The sequence below is a fragment of the Papilio polytes genome, unplaced genomic scaffold, assembly GCF_000836215.1.
Source record: "Papilio polytes unplaced genomic scaffold, Ppol_1.0 DF824102.1, whole genome shotgun sequence".
Lineage (NCBI taxonomy): Eukaryota > Metazoa > Arthropoda > Insecta > Lepidoptera > Papilionidae > Papilio > Papilio polytes.
In genome coordinates, this window is record NW_013525102.1 from 4,365,539 (window position 1) to 4,389,090 (window position 23,552).

A 23,552-nucleotide genomic window follows, 5' to 3' on the forward strand; every position below is an offset into this window, starting at 1 on the left:
GTACTAAAATGTAAGTTCTAAGTATTTTTAATTGTAATAAATTTAAGAGCAAAACACAAATATGTCTTATCTTTTCAAGTACCCTCGTAACATCCGGAATTTTATTATTAAGATAATTAAATTTAATTATTTCCATGTGTGATAGAATTGTTGCTAATTTGTTGACAAATGTGTCATTATTGGAGTAATTTCTTCGCTAATTCACCTTCGAAACGATATCTTCCTGCTGGAGGGATGTCATTGACTAAATATAGCGCTCGTGGCAGACATCCCGCCACTTACGTCGCCTTCCTCTTCCCTTGTCAAATACGAACGATGACAAACATTATTGCTGATTACTTCAACAAGAGATAGCATTCTGAATACCATTTACAATCAGACAATCGTAAAAAGGAAACTGAACGACCAAGAAACCAAGCCTGTTTATATTTTTTATGATATGTAGTTTTTATATATATTGAAATAACTCAAAAAGTACTGGGCCGATTTTAAAAATTCTTCCACCGTTAGAAAGATAATTTTGTATAAATTAATAGATAATACGCGTAAATCGAATAACATTGGGGAAAAGTAGGTATCATTCTTAGAAACTATTGTCTACGTATGGCAGTAGGAAAAATCTAGTGCCACATTTCAAAACACTCACACCAACAAATGCCAGTGACCCAAAGGAGTAAAAAATTACGGACTATTTGGCTCGGTTCCTGCACACTTCTCGACTCATTTACACATTAACAAAAACATCGATACAATAAGTATCGTTAGTAAAGTTAACTGTGTACTCACCAATCTGACATAGACTGGAGACTGGGGCGCGGTACCGCGGCGGCACGTTGCTCTCGGGGCCCACGCGTAAGAACTGGAACTCCTCACTGGGATCAGCTACAAGCGACTCCATCTCCAACAACCGTTCGATTGATAACTCCTGGAATGATCATATTAACATTTACAATAACAATGTTAACAAATAACCAAGGAAAAGTCTCATAATGATCTAGCAAAGAGAAATTAATAGAAGAGTGTAAAATAACATAGTTTTTTTTTTACATAAAATTTGCGTCCACATAAAATTCAACTGTCGATTAAGATTCACTTAAGCACTAATGATTGAATTAACCTTTAAACAATTCTGTGTGTCCACTGAAAGACGTCATGCGAACATATTTACATATTATAAAAAAATGCGGAATCAACTATCAGATGATAAGGATATCATTTAAAAGTACGAAATTTTACATGTTTTAGATTCTAATGAAACAGACAGACCTAACGTGACAATTATTGATTTTGCTCGATCTTATTAGCACGTCAAATGATAATTGAAAATCAATAATATTCAGTACCAACTGTTGCCCGCGACATCGTCCGAGCAATATAAAGATTAAAAAAGTAGCCTTTGCCCGTCTATATCAGCTACCCTTCAGTGAAAGTCCGGTCGGTCTAGCCGTTTCGGAGATTACCCGAAGCGCGGCTTGCGTACAAAGACAGCCAAAAAAAAATGTGATGTTCGTTATCAACAACGCAAATACATCATCTTCTCGAAACCTCGTAATTTTCTTTTGCTATTACAAACAGACACTCCAATTTTATTACATGTATAGATTAGAAGATATTTAGGAGCTGACATATAATTTCGTTATGTAATACCGAACAGTAAATAAAGCAGGTAATTTAACCGCGGGATCATAGACGTCTGTAATAAGTTGTTAATCGCTTATAATTGCAATAAAACACAAAGAATAAGAGCGAGGCAGGTCGGGACAGCGAGGGCGACGACGACAGTCCGCATATTTCATGATGTCACCATTATTATTGTACTGCGACGTGGCCGTTATTGATTTAATTCGATCGGCGCTGCGATGTCGGTGCACTGCTCATAAAACACATCTTTACAATGTACGATAATAAAAGACAGCCCATACATACCGACACGATAAAAAGCCGTATTTATCAATTATAATTTATATGCATACGTGAATCAACATATAAAATGTAATCTACTTTTGTAAAGAAACTTCCATTCTCCTTTCATTATTTGTCTAAAATAAGCCGAAACCTGCTTGTTATAAACATGAATCACTCTGGTTACGATCATATTCTCTGTGCAAAAAGATTCTATCATACTAATAATACACATATCCCTAAAACGGCTTAACAGATCTCCATGAAATTTTTCGCTAAAGTAAATCAAAGTCTGGAGGAAGTCGCGTATTTTGAGTATTTTTTAAATTCCGCGCAAACGGCTTCGGGGTCAAAAGTTAATAGTATTAAAAAAACAGCCTAATAAATATACCGTGTTTTGATACATAAACTGTAATTATTTAAAAAACATTAGTTATTACATTTTAAGCCCTTAACAGTTTCTAAAAGGTTATCGAAATTAGAAGGCCATTTGAAGATTAGAAAATAATACAGTAAATATTATATTGAAATGTTATAAAATCACTAAATCAACACGCGAGGAAGGAAGCACATGCTAGTATAGAAATACATGGATTACCTAAGCACGAATAAAGTTATTTAAATATTCCGGAGCGAGGCGATATTCAAATCGCTAGTATCACGTGGCAGCCACATTATAATAATAGTTCGTATACTTCGTACCTACCAAAATGTTTTGTATACAGCCGAGGACATTTATTTCCTACCCATTTCGGTGAAACGTCATTTGTCACACACAATGCAATTACGGCGAAAAGTAACCATAAAATCATAAGATTGCGCAAAAATATAGCTCTTATGGTGACAATTTGCTGTACAATATTCGATCTTAAGTGGGAAGGGAATTTAATTCTTTGACTGTCCATGTGCGCAGTACCTTATGTTCGCAATCTGATAACGTTCGCCCTTGGACGATACAAACGTCCCAGGAAGTCACACCGCGAATAACAAAGGGTGCCACGAATCTAGAGAACATTGTCATTTTATAATATACGCGTGTTGATATAAAATTTCAATTTTTTCATTAAATGGTATTTATTGAAATATTTGTGACCAATGAATTGCGATACTCAGAGTCATTAAAGTTTATTAAGAGAAACCTCAGTGCACGTGACCAATAAACTGAGTGTAAAGTGAAAACTTGGGTTACGTATAGCAAATTGTTAAGACACATAACTTGCCATCTTTTGGTATAATCAATGTAAAGACAATATAAGTGTACTCGTTTTAGTACAAGTAAAGTATAGTCGTCTATCTGTGTGTGTGCGGGCACGGACAATAAACGTTTGAAAGCTCCGCACCGACTGCTCACAGTTAATTACCTGCGATACTTTTATTGGACGCTTTCGGTGTTTAATTAGCTGGAACTGGTCGTTTGAAGACGAACGACTCATAAATTTATTAATCAAAAGGAACGTCTAAATAAAACACTTTTATGTACTTATAGCGAAATGTTCACCGATCCGTTAAGATTCGAAAGAAATGTTCACATATTCTAACTTGAATTCTTCTGATATTTATTTATTAAAAAAATAATTTTAATATAGCAAGAAAATCTACAACAAAGGGCTACTTTGTATTTTTCATCCATATTCTCTTATGTTACTCAACCGACTCACAGCCGCTTTGATAACGGCTTTAATATTAAATTACAAATTACAGGACATCTACGACATATTGATGACTAACCTGTACAGAACTGCTCGGGTGTGCGTCCTCCGCCCCCCGAGCGGCACGTTGCCTCTCCTCCTGTACTGCTTCCCGCTTCATCCCGCACGCCAAACATTTCTGATAGCGGCAGAACTGGCAACGATTCCTTTGCCGTTTGTCGATAATACAATTTCTCTCTTCACGGCAAGCGTATGTCAGATCCTTCCGCACCGTCCGTTTGAAGAAACCTTTGCAACCTTCGCAACTGGAATTGCAAAAAAAAGCATTAACAACCATGATAATTTAAATGCGTCTACTAGCGCAATAACCGTTGTTAATAGGTCGCACAGGCAATCCTTTTAGGTAGAATTACTCTTACTAAATCTATATTAGGGGTTTGACAACTATGAGTACCACAGTAAGATTCATTTTTCTGCAATTAATGTCAACAAGGACTTACAGCAATGCCAAGTGTTGCTGTTCTCATAAAGCTCGTTAATAATTAATCTATTGCCGTTTAGTAAACACATTTACTTTGCAACTTCATCGATTAATTTGAAAGGAATTATTCACTATGTGTGATATTTTCAAAACCGTATCAAGATAACTTAAGAAACATAAAAGGAAAGATGTAAATCTACGATACGATACATTATTGGCACATTAAGTGGTTAAATGAATTTATGATATTCCTTCATACTTGCAGATTAAAGGTAAAGATATTATATTTGATATACTACAATTTTCTTGGTCATCGGTATACAAACAGGTTGAGAACAAGAATATTCTATAACCGCATTCGATTATGAGCGATAAATTGCAAAATTGATTTATAGTTTTATAGTCGGACCGGACACTCGTGCAAAACGAATCAATTTAACGTCGTTGTGATCTATTGGAGTGCCAGACGGTCTGAGGCGCGCGGACAAATCGATTCTCTCGTCGCCTCATTGTTTGGATATCAAATGTTTAAACAAATACCACACTCAATTCATACAAAAGCCGTGACAAAATATTTAAAATACAAAAAGGCATCATACATTTTACTATATCTTGCAGATATTTATTGAAAATGGTTGTTGCTAAAAATCAGGGTTAGGTGTTTGAATTTAATATTAATATTTTAAAATACTCTGGAATCAATGACCGACAAGATTAAGTTCAGAGGGTTATGAAATTAGCTAACCTTTAATTCCAATTTAAAACTAATTGCTTTAACGAAGATTTCCAACTGAAGAAGTTTTAATTAAAGCCACAGATTACTTAAATTCAAATTAACGAAACTGTTCGTGCTGTTACATTATTAAAATTTGTTATTTTGTTTGCTATTTAATCAACATGACCTTTCTATACCATGATATGGTTATTAGAAAAGTTAATATAAGAACTATAATTCTAATCCATAACTATTTTTTTAACTACAGAGGTACTCGAAGTTCTAGAAGTAACTATTGTAATACTTTGAAAGTCTGTTTCAAAGAAAGTTAGATTAAAGCAGCAATTTAAGCTCTACTAGCGCCCTGGGCGTAATTTCTGCGACGTCCTCGTTTTGACCGACTTCTCAAAACAAGGAGGTACTAATTCGTCTGTATGTTTTTTTTATATGTGTTACGGCATAACTCCGCCGCTAGTGTACCGATTTTGGTAATTCTCTTTCATCCGAAAGGTACTGCTTGCAGGTGGGTCCCATTTTTTTCTTTGATTTTTGGAGTCAAAAATTACGGCGTATTTAAATAGTTTAACTCAAAATCGTGTGACTAAATTTGGGGTCTTTTTTGCTTTCCTTGCTCACGTAGCCTAAACTATAACTTAAAAATACATAAAAATTGTGTATTTTTTATAGTAGAAAGGGGGATAAAGAGTGTTTTTTGGGAGTAATGCACACCTGTGCATCTTCTCGTCAAGCGCCCTGGGCGGGCGCTCTACCCTATCGTTGATACTGGATAAATACAACTCGTAGTGTAAAAGTTATACAAATTTGTAATTAAATATTATTTATGACTTATCAATTGATATACGTTTGAATTTGTTCATTAATGAGAACGTTGTTACTGATACAGGATATGAACAACCTTGAAATCGGTGACCGTTCGTTATTTAAATTACAATTGAATATTGACCATATTATCAATTCACCGCTTCCAACTAAGAGGATCTTATCTCGTACCGGAGAATTTAAATTGGCGAATCATGGCGAACGTTTGCATTGCTAAATATCTCGTGCGAAAATTCTCATATAATGACTATCAAAGTTATTGAAAGGTGCATCGAAGAACCATAAAATCAGGAAAATATAAAAAAAATGTTTTGAACATATAAATAAGTACAAAAAATTAATCAGTATTTGTTAAGGATTCATAATTATAATTATAAAAAAAAAAAACTTGAATTTTTATACCTACGACAAATGTTCGCTTGATTAATTGCTCGATATGTTGACAGTCTAACGAAGTTGACAAGTGTTATTGATTATTATAATGCATATCGAATCATGCTAATATTATAATTGCAAAAGTTAAGATGGATGGATGGATGTTTGTAGCCAAAACGGCTGAAAGGATTTCGATGAAATTTGGTATAGATGTTGAGGTTAGTCTGGAAGAACACATAGACTACTCACTTTCGTTTTTTTTTTTAATTCTACGCGGATGGAGTCGCGGGCGAAAGCTAGTAATATCATAAATAAACAATGATGATTTAAAAAGAAGTACATTGTGATGAAATAATTTATTTTATAAGAACATGACAAAAGATATATAACATGAAAGCAGAGAAAGTAATGAAAATGTATTTATAACAAATTTATGCGAGGGTTATTTTTGTAGCAGCATAAAGTGGTTGAGCGTTGTCTCTCCTAATATTGTATACCTGGCATCAACGCTAACGAAGCTCGTCAGCTAAAATAAAGACAGGCGTATGTATTTCGATAATAATTCATTCCCGACAACCATGATCCATTTTACCTGCCCTCACGTCCGCGTAAAATATTCTCAAGGTGAAAATAAAATGTCTTTTGCATGACATTACACGCGTCCGACGATCGATAGAATTGTAAATGTTCTTTTTTCATTTCAATAATGTATAATGTACGAATCGAATAAAAGTGGTATACTATAAGACATATTACGAACTTATTGTATTGTGTAGGAATTCAATAAATTATTTAAATTATAACTAACCAATTGTTTTATTTAACACGGCACTAGCTTAAATCGGTAGTACTAGTAGTGCTAGTTTACACATAAGCATCGTCTAGACGTAGTTCTATAGACGTAGTTGTTAAGCGTAAAAGTACTACATTTGTATGCAAACGCTCCTAGTCGTTATTTCAAAAGAAAACTTGTAAGATTAATAAAAAAACGGTATGAGCTACAAAGCTGGCAGCGAGATAAAAATGCCTACATGATTTTCTCTATCCAGTTACGTTTATTAATAACATCAATGGATAGCGTTACCATATTTACGCAACATTTACCCAGAGGGTGTGAGGTCTACTTCCAAAGATAGCAATGAAAGAGCACGATACTAAATTATACTTAGATTTAATCTATATCTATACTAATATAATAAAGCGTAAACACACACTTTGTGGCGTAAGATGGCAGCAATCACAGCATATTTTTGAATAATTCTTTCTTTAATAAAAAGACTTACGTCACGTTTTAAGCTATAAATTTTCACACTATTAAACTTAGAGGGTAAATAAATTGGATAAAAACCCTAATGTGGGAAAAGGACCATAGGCTACAAGCTGCCAACATCAAGGAAGTAAGATTGCCATGGTTTGTCATAAAGTCATATCATTTTCTTTCATCAATGTCTTTGCAATCTCTAATTTGACAAATGTAAACATTAAAAAAAATCATAAAGTTATGCAGATGAAGCCGCACGGTAACATCTAATTAAATATAATATTAATATCGTATATCAATGCGATAGATCGATTTTAATCTAAAACACAAAATAGTCTCTACATCTATAAGCATAACTTTAGATAACTTAAGTTAAGATAAGCTAAGATTTTTAAATATTTTCTCCACGGCAAGTATTATGAAATAATTATTTTCTGATGTGGACATATCTATATGTTTTTAGGATTTCGATACTTATCTATAAAAATATAATCATGTACTTATTTATAACCTTAATATGAGCTTTTCATAATAGAAATCACGTGGAGGAAATTTAGGTTATGGGCTACGTCATACGGGTAAAATATTTCTTGTGTTATTTTTAGACCTTTATAATGGTTTATTTTTGTCAAATATAATAATTTCTGAGATATACGAAAGTATTTAGTACCCTTTACCCTAAAAAGAATATAGATGGGTAACATTAGGTTTACTAAATTACTCGTACATTTTAAAACATTGTTATTACGCAGGCCAGACAGAAACTGATCGATGGTTAATCTGATTGTAAACAATTACGCTTCAAACGATGTTCAGAATTAATAGCTTATTCAAGAAAAACAACCCGCGGAGATTCGTTCGCGTAAAACATTCAATTTTCTACGCGATGAATAATTTAAGAAATTGCTTAAAAAATAGTCGATCGATTAAGAGATCTCGAACAACTTTTCTTAAGTTTTTAAGAGGTTTTCGCCTATTCCTAAATGAAAAGTTGGCGTAAACAAGTTTTTAGAAGCTAATCAGCTTAACCAAAAATACCTAATCATAAAATAATGATTAAATTTCTAACGACGAGATTGAATTCAATTTACATAAAACGAAAAGTTTAGTTTTTTAGGTACAGAAGCTAAACTAGTATTGGTCCTCTTTCTTACATTCTTAAAAAAAGAAATAGAATAAACAATTTCAGGTGTTTGTTTCCAGAAAAATGCTTTACTAAAATTTTCTTCAGCAGCTACAATGAATACATTTAAATTGTCACCTGTAGACTCCATAATGTTTGCCAGACGCGCGATCCCCGCAAATAGAGCAGAGGTGCTTTGAGCCGCTTAGGGGGTGGTTTGGGGGGTAATTGCGCAGCGTGGGAGGTGAGGTGGCGTCGTCACGCAGACCGTCCAGCATCGCTGTGTCCGGCTTCATCTCCGGCGGAGACATCGGCGACATGAACCCCGCCTCCAGATTCAGCCCTGCGGACAAAACTACGAGTTAGTATACGCCTACTTGAAACTGACGACTTGGTAACGATTTTACATTCCTTTTCAGTGAGACTGGCACAAAAAATTTCGTATCGACATCTACTATATTTCTATGAGATTTATCGATGTACTTTCAGCCCGAAGGGTCGCTACATAAATCTCAAATAAATGTTATTAATATCTTACGAATACCTTACTTCTAGCAAATTCTCGTGGTAGCAAGATTTCATGGTAGAAAATTATCTTTGTCTCAGTCAGCTATAGGTACGACAAAAATTATTTAGGTTTAATTTTATAATATAAAGTATTTAACTATTTTAAAACACACTTTAAATCAACTTGGTAACATTAAAATTATGTTGCTTAAATAATACTTACTAGATAAAGCTCTAAGCAACAAAATGCATTTGTTTATTTTTTAAAATTGTTTTAATTTACTGATTGTGAGGTGAAAAGGTCTGAACAATAAATGCAATATCACACAAGAACATAAAACATGTTGCACTTTACTACGAATGTCGTGCAAAAATAAGTTCTTATCATCGCCTTTGATAAGAAATATTCTTTTAAATTTATGATTCGCCTTAGTCAACAAGTTGCTGACGTCACAGCTTAATTGTCCATAGTTCAGAGTGAAATCTATAAAATCAATGATAAAAGCTTTTAAAATCGACCTAAAACAATAGAATGGTCGAGAGAAAGGATGGCGCTGATTCAAAGTTCATGATAAAAAATGAGTAACATAAAATATACTTTGTTATTTAAAATACTAATAAGTACCAAAGGATCATTAAATGTATTCGTTTAACATAGAAATTTAGAGGCAACGTAAATACACACCATTTAACGCCACCTAAAGTGCAACTTAGCAAACACAACTAAAAGCAGTGTTTTAAGTAAACAATTTATTAGAAAACCAACTTATAGTTTGGGAACCGCCATTTGTTCTTCGAACAATATTTTTGGAGCTGAATCACAAAAAACGCAGCGCACCAAAAGGGGGGAAAAGGAACAAAAACGTGGTCCGTCCTGCTACACGACCGGTCCATTAGGGAGGCGAGTTAGCTCAACAAACAGCTTCCATTCTTTCACAAAATTCAATCCTGCGAGTAATTCACTTTCGTCCATCTTTCGTTTTACATTTTAAAGTACTTAAATTTATTTAAGAAAAAAAATATATTTAAAACCGAAGCATGTTGAATCTTGTCATTATTGTGTAAATAACGTTACTAACTTATGTTTGCGTCAGTAGATCCAATTCGCTATAAACAATGTGGACCATCATACATTAATCAATTTTTGGACTAGCAAACAAGCTGACTGAATCTGCGTTCTTTATGGATATGACAACATCGCTTCTTATAAATCATACATATGAAACACATGTTGACGCCATTTTGAATGACATAACCAACGCAAAACGGTCGTAATAGCAGGTTTCACAAGAAAATGGAAATCAAATAGAAGTGTCTATTTCATAAAATATAATAATATTGAAAAGTAAATGGCAATAAGTAATATTGATGCGTTAGTAGCCTAGTTGAAGAGTACGGATTTCCGATTACGTAGCTCAGTTCGAAACCCACTATTTGACTATTGTCGTAAACCATATCCTAGCACGCGTCACAAGCCTATTTGATATGGTACAAGAGACATTATTAAAGTAACAAATATCTGCTAATATTTCATTTGAAAAATATTTTATTTCCATCGTTCCAGTAATTTAATAATTCTAAATAATGTTACGAAAGCATAATCAAAAGACTACAAAGGACTTCAAGCGTTCCCATTTCCAAGTAAAATATATTTAAGTCAAACATACGCCCACATCTAAGGGTGAGTAGCAAAGCGGAATAAATAACTTGTTTGCACGAGGCACGAGGAGTAGGAGAAATTTAATACGAAAAGCTGAATAACATTACGGGCAACAAGAACTGTATGAACATTAAAAGAGTCGTATATTTGCTCGTGTATTTGTTTAATCATAAATGGACACTACGGGGAATTATTGTAGATCAGTTTACACTTTATACGCCGTTTAAAACTGATAGAGCATTTATAAACTAGATCTACTCGCACAGACATACGCTCAGGGTATCAAGACGCTTCCATTCCAGGGTATTTAATCAATCACGTGATGTTTCTTATCGAATTTTTGACCCTCAATCCACCTTCTACACTTAAAATTAGGTGTATTTTTAGTAGGTATAAAGTATCACTGAAATTCGAAATAAAATTTAATTATACATTCAATTTAACGCGATTGATGAAACACAAAGTAAATACACGTAATGTTAACCAATTAACACAACATTAACTTGTAGCCCTACCACCTTACTAGTGTTTTTTTCGAAGTGGTTGGAGGCCCCTTTTATAACTCACGAGATAAATGGACGATTTCAAATGTCACTGTAATTCAACCTAAGACTACTGTCATGTGTGAAATTTCAACATTGGATCCATTCAAATGAAAATTTTCTCGTTACTTTCGATAAAGTAAAACCCTATAAATATATATTTACATGATGAATATGGTAAAATAAAATTAGTTCGTGTGTTACTGGATCGATGCGGCCCTGTCACAAAGATTAATCAATCACAAAGACGCGGTGGAGATGTTCTCTCGGCTGAACACGTCGCGTCTCGGCAAGAAGATATTCGCAAGAAAATAAATAAGGGTAATCTAAACTTGATTTCAATACAAAAATACAAATAATTTTGTATATACTTTGAATCGATCGAATTCGACTTTTGTAGTACTAATGATAGAATTTAAAATTCAGTATCACAAAAATCATCAATATCATGCCTGAGATAAGAAAACAATATCAATGATTTTAGTCTTCAAAATAGCTTTGTAATGCATAGTTCTGTATGACTAGTTTATCAGTCTGCCAATTAATGTGATTTCCTATTCATCCTACATTGTTTTTTGTTAACATTTGCAAAGTTGTCATTCTGTTTATCGAACTATGCATGAATTCTGCGAAGGATAAAGCAAGGAGGGGACTGTGATAAAAACAAGTCGAACGTTACGAGGAAAATAATCTTAATAACTGACTTAAATGAAATCAGGAGGGGAGCGAAAGGTTTCCATAGGATGTTTCTGCAAAAGAATATACGTATTCACAAAATGTTTTATGCATGACTGAGAAATCGGAATTTTCAACGATCCGCACAGGACGTCCTCGAGACGCTCAAAACTTGAAACTTGAGACGTTCTCGAATACTATAGTTCTTATAAACATTAATACTATGTAGAAGAAATATCTAAATATAAAATGTATCAGATTTTTTACACGTGTTTCGGCAGTGTAAACTGACGGTTATATGTTTTGAATGACGCGTTGATGTTTATGTATAATCAAATCGTGTATCGTGCCGGCCGGGTGCTGACGATAAGCCGTCGGACATAATTGTCGGAGTGCAATTTCGATTTAGTTATCTCGGTTGCGAGCCGCCGATAGTGTAATTATACTTTCTTTCCACGCCCGTCGACACCACAGCGCCGTGTAAAGACAGCCAATGCAAATCCCCACTTATTGCAGACAATTTCACGGCACGCATGACCTTAATGTTATAATCAATTCGAATTAATTGTCAGGTGAAGGTTAATAATAAAGAAACGCAATATGGTCCTTTGTTGTGTAATAAAATTTAAAGTAAAATGTCAGGGTATACAATAAGGATTTATGTTTTTGAGTAAAAATGGTGATAATACCTTAAAAATTATTTTTTCAAGAGCAGCTTAGTATACGTCTAGATCGTATGTTATACATTAAAGATATATGTCATACAATAAATTCAATATTTTTTTACCATAACATAAAGTGACTATTAATTTCATTTCATAGTGTTAAGGTGACAAAAACACATCCTGTGCATTTGTACAATTTCCTATCTCACTATTTACTTCTAGCGACAAATACATAAGGGCGTATTGGTTGATGCTAAGCTTACACGAGACATTATATTTCATTAAATATACAATACATATACCTATGTAAAAGATATGTTGTTTGCGAAAACGAAGAAGCCACACAAATACATTGTTATTCTAATTCATTCAAAAAGTCCTTTATCGGGACCTTAGAGGACTTTGAGGTTAATCTCTTTGTTGTAGAATCTATAGAAATGTATTGATATTACAGCGAATAAACTTCTAACAACTTTGTATTATAGGCAAATTATTTGTTCAAATATTTGATTACGAATCGCTTACGCGTGTAAGTTAAAGATGATTATTTAGGGTGAGTTGCATCAAATCGCTGGTTATCGTAAAAGTTATAATAGGGTTACAAGTGCAAAAACATATTCTCACAGAGGTTTTATGTGTTTTTCGTTTTTACAATGGAAACATTTAAACCTGAATGTCACTAAAGTGTCAAGTTGGTGTCAAGAATGACATTTACGTAAATTAAAATGTTTGGAAATTCATGTTTCGCCGATTATATTTATGTATCATACGCATGGTATTTTATAGTGAAATAAACTTTTTGCCCACGAAGATGGAGAAAATGGCAAACTCTTGTGAAAATAAACTAGTTTGGGCCATTATTGAAACTGTATTTACTTTACTACTCAAATATGTAGCAAAAATGAAGCAATAAAATTATACAAATATAAATGCATCTTATTTATTTTCCATATTATAAATTGTCCTGTCAATGCATATTATAAATTGACCTTTTATGGAGGACATTTTTTTAAATAAGAGAAAAGGGACAAGCGCTGTTGCTATGGCCTTAGACACTCGAAATTTGTCCAAACTGAATGTTTGGCCAAATTTCGAGTTCCATCTTGGAAATCCATTATTTCCGAGCACGCAAGACTTTATTCTTCTGGATTACGTATAGGATAATAGTAGATATCTTCTTTTTCCATTACTTTTTCCATTATTTGTGCTTTTGAAGATAAGAGCTTGTGACAGTTGACACTACCGAACTGACACTAACCGTAACGCTAACTATAACCGCCCAAAATCGGGCGGTTATGATTAGTGTCAAATATGACGTTATTTTGACCAGCGCAAAACTGGTGTAGCGAATATCATGAACATCCGAAGACGTAACCATCGGGAATGTGCTGGTTAAGGTTTATAGTTAGTTAATGTAACTCATCCTTAGTAAATTTTAAGATTATTACAAATATTACCATTTCAAATAATTTTAACTTTAACGGTAACCGGCGATATGGTGCAACTCACCCTTAAGGATTTAAATAGGTATTTTAATAAGGTATTAGAAGACCAATTAGTTATAGAACAGCGTAACAGTTTATTGGTTAAACATATCACTGTTATTACTTGAGTTCTTTTCCTAGTTTTACCGAATTCTCACTAACATAAACTGCTGAAACAGTTTGGTTGACTCCGTAAAAAGATAAGTGGGGATAGTGATTCTGTGCCTTATTTTGTTAAAATATGACAGTTACTATTTGATATTAATTTTATAATTACAAAGATTTACATCTTTATAATAAGGTTTTTCACTACAGAATAATAACTAATACTTTAGCAACAAGCAAGTTTGATTAGATAATTTTAATAAGACGCATTAGAAGATTGCAAGCCAGTCACGCGTGGAATATTCTTGTCAAAAGATTCTTATTACATGTCTTGTATCAAGCATACGGCTGATGTATCAAAGAGATATTTAAATTGTCCTTACTAACGTAATTACTTATTTGAATAAACATAAAAGTTATTACGACTCAGTAATGATATTTCGATTCAGATTGAAAACATTTCGATAATAATTTTCAATCATATCTTTGTCCAGATTAATGTGAAAGTCAAACGGATAACTTTGTATTACAAATTCTTTTACCTAAAGATAACACAACAAATGTACATGCTTATATTATTGATTACCGTATCATCGCGTATGACATAGATATTTAGGATAAGGAGGCATACAGGGGATACGTACAGCTGGTCTTTTGATTCAAAGCAAAATTTTCCATATAAATACGTCGACATTATGACGTAAACAACTTTCGAGTTCATTTTAAACATACTGTGGCGTTACTAGAAATTTACGTAGGCTCACCGCCTACGTCATCGATTGAGCGGAATCTGACAATCGATGAAAGTCGTCGTAACAACATGTTTGACGTTATTTACTCTTAAATTTCCACAGCAGAACCATGCAAAAACATTTTTTTCTAAGATATTGTTATGTGTAGTTTCCAACCCATGGTAGATTAGTTGTTCATAATCATAGTTGAAGGATCAATACATGATACGCAAGAAAATAAAACATGCGTCTTTCGTGGCAATTAATATGACGTCAGTAAAAAGACGACCGTTTTCTCTGGGAGTTTCATGACATAGTTTGTTTAGCAAAACAATTCAAATTACTTCGTGTAAGTTAAATTGCAATTAGGGAGAACACGCACTAAATAGAAATGTAATTTGTGATTACATATTCTACTTTGAGATTATACACACCATTAATGTCTTGTGAATATGGTTTACTGAGTTGAATAAAGCTAAGTAGGCTCGTGTAGGAAATTTGCCATCATTTACATGTCACTTTTACGTTCCAGAATCAATTTACCATACATTTTAAGAAATATTTACATATATGTGGGTTTTAGTCAAAATCGTTTACAAATATTTATTTTTCAAACTTAGGTATTATTATTTTACCTTTTATAAATTGACACGAAAAAAATAATAGTAATAAAGAAAATGGTGATAATAAGGTGAAACCGCTGCACGGTTTCCCCCTTTTGTTTTGTAAAAAAATGAGGATGATATTAAATGTAGATTCCTTTGTGTGTTGCAAATACTTATTCAGTTGTATGTGTTATACTTTGGTCGTGTGTAGATGATATTTACATTGCATTTCTTCATAGTCGACGTTGGGCAGTGTGGAGGGCGTCGGGAGCGGCTGCAGCATGGTGAGAGGCGCGGGCGCGGGCGAGGCGGGCGGCTGAGGGCCCGGCGGCGCCGGCCGCGCCCAGTTGATCAACGCCGTCACCGACATCGTCGGCTTGTCTTTCTTCGCCACCGACATGGCTACGCACTAACATCCTCACATCACTACAACGCGATGCGCGATTCAAGTATTTTCACGGCACCACTGTACACAAGATTCGTAAGACTCGTTGCGTTGGGTACGGTCACGATCAATTTGCGCCCCGGACGTGACGAGCTCGCGGACTGAGACGCAGTATTGAGACCGAGCGACCGATAACACCGTCAGCAAGCTCAGGCTGAGCTCGGAGGCAGTGACATTGCGGCGGCCAGTGGGCGGGTGCGCGGCGCGGCAGTAGCGCGGTGCAGTGGATAATGCGCCGCGCGCTGTCGTCTCGCAGCTTGCCCGCTGAATAATGCGCGCTTAAACTCAGCGAACTCGAAATTGACAAAAAAACATAGCCGTCGACTTCCGCGCGGTTACCGCCTCGAAGGTCTCGCCGGTCGTTCTCAAGGTCCGTATACAATCATACGTGAATAAATCTGATTTTAAGTCGGAAAACGAGTTGCTATAATCGATTTCATTTTTTGCTATTAAAGTAAGAAATAATGGAGATTCTGCGGGGTAATAATTTAGCTATTTTATGGTTTTATGATGGTATAGGATCCATCTAAATAATTGAAGTGTCGGCGGCTATCGGCTGGCGGCTGGCACGAGGCGTGCGGCCAACTTAACTGTGGAGCGTTGCCGTAATTAAGTTATACGTCACTCATAGCCGAAACCCCGCTCTAGCCTCTAAATTTTCGCAATGTCACTTAACACAATTCAGCTTTAATACGGTCTCGATCACTTTGATTGATTGAAAATGTTACCTTTAATAAAAAAGGTTCTTATTCAAAGTTGTTCAATTACAGGCGACGCAACATACGGTTAACAATACATATACTTTGTTTTTTTTTTTTTTTATAAAGTAGTTTTCCTTACTTCTTTTACCTAGTCTAAGTTAGATATTTTATTTTATTATATAAGATGATTTACGCTTTTGTCAAGATGACAGCATTAAATAAAGTTTGTAGGTAGGATTATTTAAAAAAATAAGCAATACTTGTAATGACAAAAGGCTGGTTATAACGTACATCTAACGGATAAAACAGTTATTGGAAATCGTCATATAAAAACATCGAATTTCATACGTACATTTTTTTAATTTCCATCATAATGTTCCCTCAATATCAAGCTCGTCAAACTTTAACATTAATTTAAAGTGCTCAGATGCTTGAACACTTTTAAATGCAATTAACAATTTAATAGCGCTATAACCTGGTGTTAACGGAGTTGCTTATAATACCTTTGAAACTTAAGGGTAAACAAAGGACATGGAACAGACGCGGCCACTCATGTACATTTTTATCTCAAAATAGCTGAAAATAGAGCCTTCAATATATGAAAATTAAAACACCAAAATACTATAGAAACATGTAACCCAAAACATGGCTGTATCAAGTTATCGGATCTGTGTAGTTTTATACGTTTTTTAGGAACACAAAATGTGGGGCGAACGAATTTGCGACAGATGGTTTACACTACACCGGTTGGTTGTGGGGTATAACAAGTCATTTGTTAAAAATATGCAAAATACCAGATCCTGCACACACCTGAAACATAACTATTCCTAGGAGTTTATATGGAGGTGCGCAGACTACTCGATTTTTAGTTGTGTAACTAAGCAATTGAATTGGCTACGAAAAAAACGACATTCTATAATGAGACAATTGCGATAGTTTCGTCAAAGGTAAAGGCCCGTCTTTAAATGGTATATAGAAACTTAATAAAAACGTTAAATTTAATTATCCCAACTTTCATTATCTCTTTAATTGCTACGTATAATAAAATAAGTTGAAAGTATTGTGCAATAACTGCGCAGTACTTCAAAGGAACGGCCCTCGTACATTGAGACAGATTGCGCACCGGTCCGCTTGCATTTCAAAACAATATACATCATGTATACCTACAATATGTATGTCCGGACTTAGCATTCTTTTGATATTACGTAAGTTTAGCCTTGGATTAAATTTAACATTACCGTAATAACGCGGTACATGATCAATATAAATAAGATGAATTAATCCTCATGAAATTGAGAAATAAAACATTAATTTTATTCTGCATAATGTACATAGAAATTCCAATATAATTAGGTAGTAGATATAAAATCGTAGAAGGGAAAACTATTTTACTACGAAATATCTGCTACTATATAATATCCAACAAGCAAACGAAAATGCAGAAAAATAACATCTTCATTAGGACAACACTGACTGAATGTGGTGTACCCCACACCGGTAGAGGTAGACGTAGAAAGAGATGGATGGATTGCGTGAAAGGTGACATGTAGGGAGTGATGACTGAGATGACAGTTGATAAGAGTTATTTATAGGACGAAAACTCGCTGCGACGACCCTACGGGCGTAGGATAAGGTAGGGGAGATGATGATGATGATGATTAGGACAACATTGATAAAAGACTGTAAAGGTTGTAACTACATGGTTTCTCGAATATTTACAAAACTTCTCTTTAAATTTAGTACACTAGTCTAATGTCTCATAGTCCTAGTTAATAAATGAAGAAAATTCCATAATCCCAGAATGAAGGAATATTTACTTTTCTTTGGTTATTATCAGGAAAATGGTAACATAATAAAAAGACATTAGAAGTAACGGACATTCATCAAATAAAACATTAGATAACAAAACAATTCTTTGCCGCCATTAGACGAGTGGACGAAAGGTCGGAAGCTTTTATTATAATGGCACTGATGGGCCACACAATAGGTATGTCGAACCGACAGTGACTAAGCATACACCGATCAACTAACTACCTACCAGCCAGTATTATTATCAACAAAGAAAACACATTAACGTATCGTAGGTATTTCGCAATGTTAATTCGCGATACAATAAAGTAATAGGACGACTTAATTAAAATAATACCCAACCGCGCTAAAGCAAACAAAAGAAGCAAAATAAAACGTATCAATTACAATAAGTAATAAACCGAGTTAGATTCTTAGAAGCTATTGGCTGTTGAGATTTTTAGCAACCATGTTAAAGGAAACAATCATTTTATTTTCTTATATCTATCTTATCAAACGAAACAAAGACAAGGTTGGGAAAATTGTTAAAAACATAAACCAGAAGAGTGAGACGCTCGCGACCAAAAGAATTCCCTCACTTTCTTTCACTTTCGTCTGTGCAGCGCAGTGTGTGTCGATGCATGGTTGCATACGTGCAGCGGCAGGCGCGCCCCGCCCTCCGCCGCCGCCCCGCGCACGCCGCGCCGCTATCGATCCGCGCCGACCTTGACTTGACGCACGCCCGCCACTTACAATTAATATTGACAATAGCGAATAGCGACGCTCGCGCACTATCCCGACTCACTTTTACTTACTTTCATTTTCGTTCCGCTAGTTTGGAAACCATAACCTGAATTATTCTTCCTATCAAAGCAAATTTTAATGATGGCGTCTTCGATCGCTGTTTACGATATTTTGGGAGAAGGTACCTCATATAATTAAACTAAGATCACGAAACGATAAGAAAAAACTATACAATCGAGCAAGTTCTTTTATTGTTTACGACGTAATACTGTGGTGACAATAATTTTAGTGAAGTGCTAAAGTATAGCAGCACCGTCAGACGTGCGTCCTAGACATGACCCGGGGACGGGGGCAAGCGGGGCGGGAATGAGGCGCAGTGAGTCAGGCGAGGGGGCGGGGGCAGGGCGGGGGCGCCGCGTGCACTCGCCGCGAGATATAGGTAAACGGAACGCGGAGGAGCGCGCCGCGGGCCGCGGGGGCCTGCTCTGCGACCTTGGCGATTCTCTGACGACTACAGGTGGTTTTTGTTTGCACTCGGCTAATACGAGATCTCGCCGCGATTCCCGCCGGTCACTCCGCAACGATCTCGTCCTCGGACATCGGACGACCGACGTGGAGGGGGGGGAACAACCGGAACTTGAATCGAAACAATGCTCCTTCCATTTTGAACACAAAGGACGAACGCATTATAGTCACGTCTGCACGTCAAACATCTAAATTGCCAAACAACCACTTCGGTTTTTATATTCTTACCTACCACCAACAACGTAGTTAGTAGTATCGATACTATTAGACTGGATCTATAGATAAATCAAATAGGTTTATATTTTCCATGCAGATTCAGTATTAATACTAAAGTAACATGATATATAAGTAAATGACATCAAGATTTATTAACAGTATCATGGACGACTCTACGAAAACTAATTCACGAGAGACTGAGTGGCAATTAATTATTCCAATGTAAGAGATGGTAGAAAATTACTAAACCAAGTACAAAATTAATTCGGTAAATGATAAATTTATGGAGACATAAAACGCGAATCTGAGCGTAAAGTTTTATCACAATAAAACGTATGGTAGCCTGCCTATGTAGGCGAACTATGAGAGCACAAACAAAACGCGTATTTTATCATTTAGCAGTATTACATAATGGCGAGCGCAGTGTGTCGGCGAGAGACCTTGGCCGTGACCACGCCGAAGAGAAACACTTCCCGAGGCGTGACGCCGCCGCCCCCGCGCCTCGCATACCCCGCCCGCGCCTAGGAACGCCACCGCGCCGCTCCGACAATTACACGCTATTATTGATGTATCAACCGGTTAATGGAATTGAAAGTCGAAAAATTATTAAACCAGTTATTAAAATTGACAACTATTCGGATTTTACGACCAAAAAATCAGTCGTTTTGCCGGCTTTTGATCAATTTTTTCATAGGGAAAAAATAAAATCGCTATGGTTTTTGAAAACGTACGAATTAAGCGCTTATTCGTAGCTTGTAATGTTTTATTGTAATTTTAGTCAAAGTGTACAACATTAGAGTAATACAGTTTGACTATAATAAGTGTTGTTCAAAAAGTAAATCAAGCAATTAGAATTCAAAAAGTGAACTAGCACGAGGGCGGCAATGAATTCAAATAAACTCGAAGGCCTTGACAGTGATACGATCTTCTCGGATGGCTTGCTCAAATAATGAAATCATGTGCGCGCACTTGTTTTCGAATTAGAATCTATTTGGAATAGACATAATTAGATGATATTAAATTAATTTGTCTACATTTGATGGACTAAAAAAAACAAAAGTTTATTTTTAAAATATTATGAAGACAAGACGGCTTGTGTGTAGTTAGCTCGAGCCATGAGTGTAATTATTTTCGACCTACTGACAAATCGTATTTGCGAAATTCCACGTGCACAAGTTTATATTTGTGTGCATTTAAAACATTGGAACATAATGACACCTAGATAAACATAAAAAAAACATCTTTATCAACATTAAGATTGTAAAAAACAAGTGAAAGGTATCAAGGTTGAATGATGCCTTATCACTTAATTTTTTTGAAAGGTCAAATTAACTGATTTTTTTAGTTTTGTACGTATTAAGTATTAAGATCAAAATGTAGCTTATCAAGTAAAAAAAATTAACATCTTATCTTTGTATTCATAAAAATTGTAATCATATTCTAAAAATACATTCCATGCCCATATCGAACAACCAGAGACCGTATCGTTATCGAAAAAACCAAAACTAACAAAAAATCTACATTCGGTATATTCCGAATTTCTTCTCGAAGGACGCAAGTAAACTCAAACAATACACAATGCTATTGTATTGAAATTAAAATGTTTTTGTTTATTACAGTTTGCAAATTTGTCGATATTCGGAGTCTGCTTTGGCACGCTTTCGGCAATCGGTTACATCACCCTGACGTCAAACTATCAGAAGAGGAAACTTCTCTGTTATCGCAATAAAAAACATGTAAATGTATAGATAGATGCAAATGCAGTAGACTAGGACATCTAGATAAAAGTTATTCAGTACATTGAAGTCAATACACTTGCAACCTTGCAATGCTCTTTACGACTCGTGTCAGATAAAGACATAGGGCATAAAAACATAACAACTTCATAAGTGCGCAGAAGCAAAATACGAAGGGTCTTTCGGTGTAATTCCCTGTCCGGTCTCATGACAATAAGTCACCGATAACAAAACAAACAATTTACAATTTACTACCCCAAAATCAAAAAATAGAATAAATAAAAAACTATAATCTTATGTTCATGATGTTTTAAAGATATCCACAAAACTGATACTTACCCAAATATAGACATTGAAATGACAAGAATTGGTATTATGTTATTTCAAGTAGTAAAATCAGTTTGTATTGTGTTTATAATTTAGATTTTATTGCGCGACATCTAATTTTTAAAATATTTAATAAATAGGTAAAACTTGGAACAGTTTCCAGAAATCGTCCGTAATATAGATGCCTAATTTTGTTTGTACGACATATATTTTTTAATCATAAAAGCAGATCTCCGTGGCGTACTATGATCGTCAATTCCTGCAGCATCCAGTAAAAAGAGTCCGGGGCGCAAAGCAATCGTCGTGACGTCACTCATCATAAATTATGTTTAACAAATTACAATGTATGATCGTGTCGAATGCAGGTTGCGGATCGTGCATCGATTTTCGAGACCGCCGCGGGCGACGACGAACACGCGACGTCAGCGAGCGACGTCGCTGCTACGACTGGCGCGCCGCGCCGCCACCACCTCGTCCCTCCCCGCGCAGTCAGTTTGTTTTGCTGTATTTTCGTTGTTAATCATTCTCCTTGACCTTGTGCGACGTCGAGTGGTCCACTGCACACGACTGCGCCCCCCACACCCACCTCTCCGCGTGCCCAACCGCCGGGCCCGATGCATCGCACGTGCTAATTCCCAAATTGCATTCATTGCCACTAACATCATCGTATCTTGCATCGTGGCCTCTAAGAAACGCCTTTTTGAACATTACAATAAAAGTGGCAAGGATTTGTTGTATTTGCAGCTAGTAAAACGAATTCACCACAAAGTTCTAAGCCAGTGGCGCACATTTATGTATCAAAGTGCCATTTTTTTTTAAATGTTTAACGCAGTCTTGGACGTGCCATCGAATAATTTTGACTGCGATTCCATGGTGCACCTACTACATAATTCTCGTAGTGTTTTTATGATTATCGACGTCCCCAAAATATTATGTCGTGTGCCATTTATGGCACGCTTTCCAGTGGTTTACCACTCCTGTTCTAGGCATTACTTTAAAACATTCATATTAATAGAAAACTTAGGTACATTTACTTTAAAACGAAGGAAATGAGCAGAGAGATAATATTTTATTTAGGAAGAAGTCAATACAGCTTGGCAATCTAATATTAAATAAGTATAAGAACGGTAAAGGATTGATAAATTGTTTGGCATATGGTCCAGAATCAATCTTAGGAATTTAAAAGAGATCTATTTGTGTGCTATTAAAAAAAAATGTGCAAAATGCTTATTACTAAATTTTCTTGAGAAAACTTTAAACAAACGCCATCTACATGACGCGAGTAAACCTATATGAGAAAACGCCATCTATGTGATAACAATAAAATTAGTGTGACAACAGGCTTCTACAATTCAAATCCAATTTGAAATGTTTTACTTATAGGGAGTGGGCAGCAATATTAAAAGTATATTGAATGGAAATTAAAAATAATTAAAAACACTTACTTTAATTTAAGATATTAACAGTGACTAGCTTTAACTACAATATCACATTTATTATTTAACAGTTGAGACCTAGAGAATCTTTTAAAAATGCCAAAATTAAAAACATAGTTACAATTTCAGTCAGTTTTAATTTAGTTGGCTTTATACAATTATCTAATTTGTATGTAAGACATTTATAAAGTTTTACTTATTTAACATTTTCATAGTTTTAAAGAAAATTCAAATGAACACTTGGAAATAGACAATATCTGAAATACTATAAACATTTATATTATTATAATTTATAATTACTTTACAAACTATGT

General features: G+C 35.0%; 1 protein-coding gene across 4 annotated transcripts in view; it reads right to left on the reverse strand.

The window, feature by feature from the left end:
* LOC106099584 (protein ultraspiracle homolog) overlaps positions 1 to 23,552 on the reverse strand; it is a 33,678-nt gene that overhangs the window by 9,442 nt on the left and 684 nt on the right. For 2 of the 4 annotated variants that reach the window (XM_013278160.1, XM_013278159.1), the window contains 3 exons: positions 8,485 to 8,689; positions 3,631 to 3,856; positions 787 to 925 (listed from right to left, as the gene is read on the reverse strand). In XM_013278160.1, coding sequence (XP_013133614.1) covers positions 787 to 925; positions 3,631 to 3,856; positions 8,485 to 8,689 — 570 coding nt within the window. Of the gene's footprint in view, positions 1 to 786; positions 926 to 3,630; positions 3,857 to 8,484; positions 8,690 to 15,542; positions 17,271 to 22,143; positions 22,258 to 23,552 lie in introns of those variants that run through there. The other 2 variants (XM_013278157.1, XM_013278158.1) reach the window with 2 other exon arrangements.